This window comes from Leptonotus elevatus, chromosome 17 (assembly GCF_054856555.1).
Source record: "Leptonotus elevatus isolate MCC_2025b chromosome 17, RoL_Lele_1.0, whole genome shotgun sequence".
NCBI lineage: Eukaryota > Metazoa > Chordata > Actinopteri > Syngnathiformes > Syngnathidae > Leptonotus > Leptonotus elevatus.
This window is the reverse complement of record NC_141255.1, coordinates 3,490,756-3,499,083: the sequence shown is the minus strand read 5'-3', so window position 1 is coordinate 3,499,083 and position 8,328 is coordinate 3,490,756. Positions and strand designations below refer to the sequence as shown.

The 8,328-nt window shown below is 40.1% G+C and overlaps 3 protein-coding genes across 3 annotated transcripts in view; 1 reads left to right on the top strand and 2 right to left on the bottom strand.

Moving 5' to 3' along the window:
- Positions 1-405, top strand: part of LOC147159276 (N-acetylglucosamine-1-phosphotransferase subunits alpha/beta-like) — a 43,099-nt gene extending 42,694 nt beyond the window's left edge. The window contains exon 24 of the transcript XR_015090457.1: positions 91-405. The gene's annotated coding sequence lies outside the window, so the exon portion shown is untranslated. The remainder of the gene's footprint in view (positions 1-90) is intronic.
- On the bottom strand, positions 62-3,349 carry spi2 (Spi-2 proto-oncogene). The gene is given in 7 exon segments (XM_086058601.1): positions 62-395; positions 1,925-2,024; positions 2,919-2,989; positions 3,073-3,157; positions 3,228-3,240; positions 3,242-3,315; positions 3,317-3,349. Coding segments are annotated over 7 exon segments (687 nt in total). The 3' UTR covers positions 62-84.
- A 1,070-nt stretch (positions 3,350-4,419) lies between these two features.
- On the bottom strand, positions 4,420-7,165 carry spic (Spi-C transcription factor (Spi-1/PU.1 related)). The gene is given in 7 exon segments (XM_086059051.1): positions 4,420-4,907; positions 6,523-6,628; positions 6,700-6,812; positions 6,884-6,971; positions 7,061-7,072; positions 7,075-7,108; positions 7,158-7,165. Coding segments are annotated over 7 exon segments (795 nt in total). The 3' UTR covers positions 4,420-4,473.
- Between the last annotated feature and the right edge of the window lie 1,163 nt (positions 7,166-8,328).

Genomic DNA, 8,328 nt, shown 5'->3' with positions numbered 1-8,328 from the left:
TGTTTTTTTTTTTTTTTTTTTTTTTATTGGAGATGATGCATGCAAACTGGACAAACTCCAGTGAGAGTTCATCCCCGGTTTGCATTACAGGTCTCCATGGCGACGCTGGCGCAGCAGCGTCAGGGTGCGCTCGCCAAACCGGTACGTGAGCTTCTTCTTCACCTTGACGATCTCGCCGGAGCGAGCATAGTTCCTGAGGGCGCGCGACATCTTCTGGTACGTCATGGGCCGCTTGTTGCCCTTCCGCTGGCCCCACAGCGCCGCCAGCTGGTCCTTGTTGCGGGCGGAAAAGCGGAACACGCCTGAGGAGGACGAGGGCACCCAGGACACGCAGTGGGCCATGGCGGGGTCCTCCAGCATCTCGAAGAGGAAGTGGAAAAGACGAACCTTCCTACCTGCAAGACGCAGAAAATGGTCAGTTTCTTCCCCTTTTTTTTTTTTTTTACATTTTTTACTTCATTCTTCATACTTCCACCAATCAACTTTTTTTTTTTTTTTTTTTTGCAAAATTCAGCCCCCAAAGCTGTTTTCACTTAGCAACGTGAAATTCGGTAGGCATGTCTACCGAGAGCAGACCCATGAAAAAGTCCTCAGGAAGCCATGTTTGAAAAGACATAGGAAGTCAGCCACATTGGTTTGAAGTGGCCATTTTGACCAATCCAAGGATCCACTTTGAAATCACTTTTTGAAGACTAGTGACCAAATTAGATCTACGTACATCTCACTGGCATTTGGCCAAAACCTCCTAAATTACAATTTGTCAAATTTACATATTTTAAGTGACCAATCTAAGGTGTTGAGAATGGCTTGCTCTCTTTGATGGCGATTTTGGAGGTACAAGGTTTTGGCTTTGCTTAATGCTTAATTGAGACTATTTTGAGTTTTTAAGCACGGCAGCGTCATTTGACAACTCGGCCATTAAACGCAAATAACTTCGCTCCTGTTAACTCTCTTTTTCTTTTTTTCTTTCTTTCTTTCTCTCTCTCTTTCCCCATCTCTTTTTTCATCCAAGGGGGGGCTTCTTCTTCTCTGGTACACCTAGCCAACCGTCAACACCAAAAGCTCAACACTGCCCTCTAAGGGTAGCGTGCTAAATTAATCTTACAATAAACTTAAATGATGCATACGTGTCATTAATCAAATAAAATGTCATACAAAAGAAAATATACCATTTCAGGTGCTACACGAGCGCAGAAATCCACGTTAAAGTCTTTTTGACGTTTTTTTTTTTACACACAGCTTAACTAAGTTGAACAGTTAACCTGCTCCGGAGCAGCATAAATTACCATGGTTACCGAGTGGGCATTTATATAACCCACCATGATGGAAGGGAACTCTGATTTAAAATGAGCCGGGTTCATCGAAATAAGGCTTTTCCTTAATCTGGCTTGATGGAGTACCCCAGGGTAGCTGTGTCGTACATGTGTAGACCCGCACACAAAAACCCTTGTCTGAAAAGACAGTGGCCATTTTAGGGTCATCTGACATTGTCGTTAAATCTTGTCGTGATTTATTAATTTGTGATCGTAAACAGTCGAGATGTTCAGCTGAGGTTTTCCCGTATGAAACCGATTGCCAGTTGCCAATGCAAATATTTCTAGAGGGTGGCACATTTTGGATCCCAATTTTTTTTTAAGGGGGCGGGGCATCAGGTTTCACCCACAATAGATTCCTGACAGTGTAATAACGCACGAACGCCCACCTCACATCTGCGCCACACCACTTACTGTTAATCATTTCCTCAAAAGCATTTCCCAGAAAATAGCTAGCAGGATCGCGAGCGAGACGGTCGCACAAACATTGCGGTTATCTCATAAATATGTAAAAAAAAGATGCGTGCATTGTTTATGATCTCTTTGCTGTGAGGCGGCCAGCTCCCGCGGCACTAACCGTGTGAGGCGAGAGAGAAAAAAGGAGAACTCACCGCTGCCAGCCGCTGTGGCCTGATGTTTGCTTAATTGTCTCGTGGTCACGGAGGCTGCCGAGGGCTTGCTGGGCTCCGCCTCGGGGCCACCTGCGATGCTCTGACACGGACACAATGGCAAAGTCGGAGTTTAAGCTAAGCTTTTTTTCTTTTTCTTTGTTTTCTTCGGGGTTCACTTTGTTAGAAAAACAGATTTTTTTGGGCGGAGGAAAAAATATCTTAACTGTTAATTTTTAGACTATATTGCTTATTTATTACTGGTTCATGTGCTCCTTAATCTTTAAAAATGACACCTAGTTCTTATATCCACCATTGAAATATGTTTAAAGTGTGTGGAATTTAGTGCCATCTAGTGGTGAACTAATAGAATGCACCAGCATTCGTTTGCGGGTATCAGTAGCAGAAAGAAAAGAGCAGCAAAACACCTCCTGCAAGGCAAGATACAATTTATGTCATATAATTAGCGATTACTAGACCTACAATTTGTTTAACAAAATGTACATTAATGTGATATAAAAAAAAGTTTTGCACATTATTGAAATTAATTGTGTTTTTTTCAAATTAATGAATTATTAGTTCACCACTAGATGGCACTTAATTCTACACACTGTCACTTTAATAAAAAACAGCTAAAAAAATAAAATTGTATTTATATTTTTTTATTTCATATTTTTTTTCCATTTGAATTATACATTTTATTACAAATACATTGCTATATTTTTATATATACTGTATGTTTTTTGTAATTAAAAATAAAAAACATTGCTTTTTTTTTTTTTAAAGAAATATGTTTAGTATAGCAATGTTTTAGCATTAGCAACTATAGCAAAGATTGTATATAAAAATATAGAAAAAAAATACAGAATTTCTTTAATATAAAGATAGTAATTATAATAATTTGTAATTATCAACTAACTCAAAAATGTTATCTTAATAATGATGATGGTAATAATAATAATAATAATAATAATTTTGGAATAACAGTGATGCTCACAGGTGGCTCACAAGGCCTCCAGCATGGCTGCCAAGCGTCATTGTCCACACCGGTTGCATCCTCCCGCACACCTGCGGTCAAATATAAACATCTCATCAAATACTACATTACACACGCACCAACAACAAGTAACAAACAATGGCGTTCCTTTTACCGTCGTTTTCCGTGTTTTGTCTGTGATACTCCTCCAGGAATTCTAAAATCACCTCCAAGTCAGACTGAGCCTCCTGGCAAGAATTCTGAAGGACATGCAATAGTTAATGGTTGACATTCTGCCAGTGATATTGCTCATCGCTCATCGCTCATTACCATCGCTGCTCGTCAAGTCGGTCCGAAGAACGTCTAAAAAGTACGAAAAAGATGCTGCTTTTCTTATACCTCCCCCAAAGGGAGTGCGGGTTTGTGAGCCCGGCGGTAACAATGGGCTCCATGCCGCAACGACGCCAGCAGCGGCAAGCAAGCAGTCAGCCCGTCAATAAAGGCCCCCCAGAGCTGACCACATCCTCCCCTCTGGGCCCAGATAAGGCCGCGTCTGGAGCCCGCCGCCACCCTCTCAGGAAAAACACACTTGCGGCCATATTTTTCCTCACAGGATGTATCGAGAAACGGCCGCGTTTCAGTAACGATGCTGAATAGTTAGTCGCTTTCTTTTGTTGTTCGTGTTCCGAGGCCAAAATAAACGTGACACTTTTGCAATTCGGTAGACAAATTATCTTTTCTTACGGTGGATTATATGTCTTGGTCTCCGCCGAACCCCTGGGGTTCGATGGAAGTGGTCTACCAACGACAAAAAGCCTCCATAATTTTGTATCTGAAAAGACACACGAGGTCAGGAACATTTTTATTTGAACAAACTGGTTGATCAAGTCAGTCAGGAGCACAGCAGGTGTTGAATGGCACCTTTGATTTATCGTGCGGCTTGTCATGAACGGCTCCCCTTGACAACTCTTATTTTGCGTAGTGTTGCGAGCCCAAATTATTTAATTACGCGCGAGCTTCAGATGCGAGGCGGCTTGAGTCGCGTGGAAAGGAGAGCCACGATCACCGATGCACTTCCAATTGTTTCTTGTATGAATTGCAAATGGTATACTCAAGATATCCAACTGATTTAATTTTTTTAATTTTTTTATTTATATATATATATATATTAGTGCCTTAACACCGACAACCATAACACATTGTTAACCTGTACAACGGTGAAAAACCCGTAAAAATCAGCCATTCACTTTATATCCATCCATCCATCCACTTTATATCCATCCATCCATCCATCCATCCATTTTCTGTACCGCTTGTCCTCACAAGGGTCGCGGGGTTGCTGGAGCCTATCCCAGCTGGCTTCGGGCAGTAGGCGGGGTACACCCTGTACTGGTTGCCAGCCAATCGCAGGGCACACAGAGACGAACAACCATACTCACAATCACTTTATATGATCAGTTTATTTATTTGCATTTTTATATTATGTTACAATACATGAATGTGTTTCCTTATTTAAAAAAAAAGGTAGCAGTAGAAAACAGTAGAAATGTCAACGGCATCAAGTCTGTGACGTATTTCAACAAAGCACGTTGAAAGCGCCAGTGTGCTGGTAGTCCTGCGCCGGGAACTGCCCGTACCAGCTCTGCCAGTCGGGCGCCGCCGGGCGACAGTCGCTTCGCGCGGCGGTCGGGCTGTGCGGAGTCCCTCTTGGCGCCCGCCCCGAGCCCAACCTGTGCAAGACGTCGGGGTTGAACTGGTAGGTGAGCTTCCGCCGCACCTTGACGATCTCGCCCGTGCGGCTGTAGTTGCGCAGCGCCCGCGCCATCTTCTGGTAGGTCATGGTTTTGCGGTTGCCCTTGCGCTGGCCCCAGCACTCGGCCAGGCGCTCCTTGTTCTTGGACACGAAGTGGAAGGTGCCGCTTTCGCTGTCGCTCCACTGGATGGAGTCGCCCATGTCGGGATCGTAGAGCGCCTCGTGGAGGTACTCGTACAGGCGCAGCTTCTTGCGACCTGCACTCCGGGTGACGGTTACAAACACGACAGGATAGAAATTATGCAAAATAATACTAACTGCTAAACAGTTTTCGTGGCCATTTTAACACTGATTTTTTTTTCTTTTACTGAGCTCGTCACCGCTTGCCTGCCTCGCACGCACCCACTTGCGCTACTCGCATAAAAACTACTTTAAAAAATAAAATAAAATAAATGTATGTTGAGTGTCCATTTTTATAGTCTTTGGTATAAGGCTTGAAAACAAAACCAGCTGTGTTCAAACTTTAATTGGCATGTTATTCCTTAAATTGTCAACTGAGAAGTTGTGTAATTGGTTTTCTTCTTAACTCATTCACTGCCATTGACGGGTATAGACATCAAAAATTAATTTGAACTATTTCTATTAGTTTCACATTTTTCCCCACTTTTGTTAACAAGAGTATAAAAACCTATATATTTTTTATTGTACATTTAGAACAGATATAAAATGTGTGATTAATCGTGAGTTAACTGTTAGTCATGCGATTAATTACAATTAAAAATGTTAATTGTCTGACGCCCCTAATTTTTAATAATCTTTTCTTCTTTTTTTTTATTAGGGGCATCAGGCAATTATTTTTTTTTAATTGTAATTAATCTCATGACTTCACTAGTTAACTCATGATTAATCACAAATCTGTTCTAAATGTACAAAAAAAATTGTTTCTAGGTTTTCATACTCTTGTTAACAATAGTGGAAAAAATGTGAAACTGATGAATTTTTAACGTCTATAGCCGTCAATGGCAGTGAATGAGTTAAAATTAGAAAAACAAAAAAAGCATTGCTCTTCTGCTGGTCATTTCATGGAAACCATTATTTGAGCTTGTTATGAATATATTTTTTCTTGATATTAGCTGTAATGTCTTTCGATATTTTTCTTTAATTTGAGATCTATTTTCTAATCTTGTTAGGCAAAAAAATGAGGGTGGAAAATACCCAGAAACAAGTGGGGTTTTTTTTCTTAAAAATCATTTTTTGCAGTTCAGGATTTTCTGACTGGCATATTTTACCTTGACAAATAGCATTATTTATTTGACCTCACCTGTCCTTGTTATTCAGAATTGAAGATCTGTATAAGCCTTCCTTACGCGAGAGCAGAGTTTTTTCTGTGTATCGAAAATTGAATATTTTGGTGGCTATTTATTGGAAAAGGCAGTCTGCAAGTTTTGGTTTTTGGGGGTGGGGGGGGGTTGATTCTCAAAAAAGTATATTCAGCCATTCAATATAATGAAACAGGATGATGATTTAAAAAAATACTATTTTGAAAAAAGTAATTTAACATATTTAGTATGTAGTGAATACAATTTAGTTTGTATACAGTATTATATTTGAAAAAAGGTACACATAAAAAAAAACATTTTTACAGTATAGATATAGTTTAAAAAATGTGTTACATGTATTATATATAGAAAAGATCATTAAAAATATATGCAGTATAATTGAAAAACAGGTGGATGAAAATGTTGACACTTTCTGATCCAAATTTCAAAAAGAGGCCTTTTAGTGGTGGTGTTTTATTTTCGTTTTTTTTTTTTTTTTTAATCCGAGGATCACAACGGTACCACTACACCAATGCGCGGCCATGTGTGTTACCTCTGCTGTTCCTCTGTGACGGTGCGAGGCGTTGGGATGAGTAAAAGTGAGCGGCTTCATTTTGAATCGGGGAGACTTCGGGCAATACCTGGGACCACGTCTGCTGCTGAAACCAATCATTCGAGTCATATTGGTATATTATATATATATATAATTTGTAAAGGGACAACGACTTACAACACTCGAGTCATGCCATTCGTATCCGGGGGCCGACTCGTCAGGGTGGGGTCCGACCAAGCAGTAAGAGATCTGACACTGCTGAGCGCCCAGAGTGTCGTAGTACGCATACTCTGAAAGCACATAAATCAGTCAAAACCACCCTAAAATATAAATCAATCGAATGTGAAATGTGCACCGATACCTGAGTCGTAGTAGGGATGAGCGGAATGCTGCTGGATGACGTCGATGGCGTCCTGGAAATGTTGGTTGATGTCGTTGTCCAAGCAGTGCTGCAAAAATAATAGTTGCATGTATGAAATGTCTCATATTAAGGATTGTAAGTTGCCTTGTTTACTAACCAATGTGTCCGTCCACTCACCATCTTGTAGGAGTGAGCGTGTGGCCCTGGGGCGAGGAGGTTTCTGCCCTTATTGGTGGACGCCAGCTTTGGACAGGTATGAAACATTTTATACTACCTGTCCATGGGCATAAATAGTCAGAGGACGCTTAATTTAAATGTGTTAACGTCACAATGTAACACAGCCATCATACACTTCTCTTTTTTTGGTGTGTGTGTGTGTGTGTGTGTGTGTGCGCCCGCGTGCGTGCATGCGTGAGTGTGTTGTTTTGGGGAGGCACAGATACAGTAGATATGCCAATATCAAAGTTAAAAGGAAACAAAACAATGATTCTTTGCTTGGAATCTGAGCCTACAGATTGATCGGAAGTATTTTGCTCACAACTGCTGCACGTGTAATTTGCATGTCGTGCGTTTGCAACCTCAACCACTGCTGCTCGCCTTTGAGTAAAAACCACAGCATGATAGGTGGGACGTTCCTCTTTGTTATCGGTAATATAGGAACGAAATTAAAAATAAATGTAATTTTTTTTATAAATATATATATATATTTTTTTAAGTAACATTCAACCTAAATCTCAAGTGCATTTATTTATTTATATATATATATATATATATATATATATATATATATATATATATATATATATATATATATATATATATATATATATATATAGGACCAAAATAAAATTAAATGATATAGGACAAAAAAATTATTTAAAAAAATCCAACCTTTTGTTGGTCATTCCTCTTTGCCCAATCGCTCTAAAGCAGTAGTTCTTAACCCGGGTTCGAGTGAGTCAGTGAGTCAGTCTCAGGTGTTCAGCCGAGTTAAGACACCCAGCCGACTCAAATGATTTGTGATGGCCATCATTGGCTGCTATAGCCTATCTGTGCTGACAATTTGGTGCGCTCAGTGGTCGACTTGTGGCTGTTGTGATGATATGTCATGAGATTTCTTTATTATTGTAATCCCTCCATACTAACTATGTTGAGCACACAAAAAAAAAAAGAAAGCGGTTGTGCAGTATGAATTTGCATGAATAACAGAGCGTATGGTGTTCCACAGGGTTCAATTCCGGGGCCACTGCTGTTTTTATTGTTTCTGCAATTCTACTCCGGCACAACAAGCTATCTAGCAAAACGAAGGGAACACAAGAAAAACGATTTTTGAATTCAAGTTGAAGAGAGACAGGTTTGATAAAAAGGCGACTCTTCCTGTTCATTTCGTTCAGCAGTATGTCTTGAATTTGAAAAAAATAAAATCAGTTTTTATTTTTTAACAA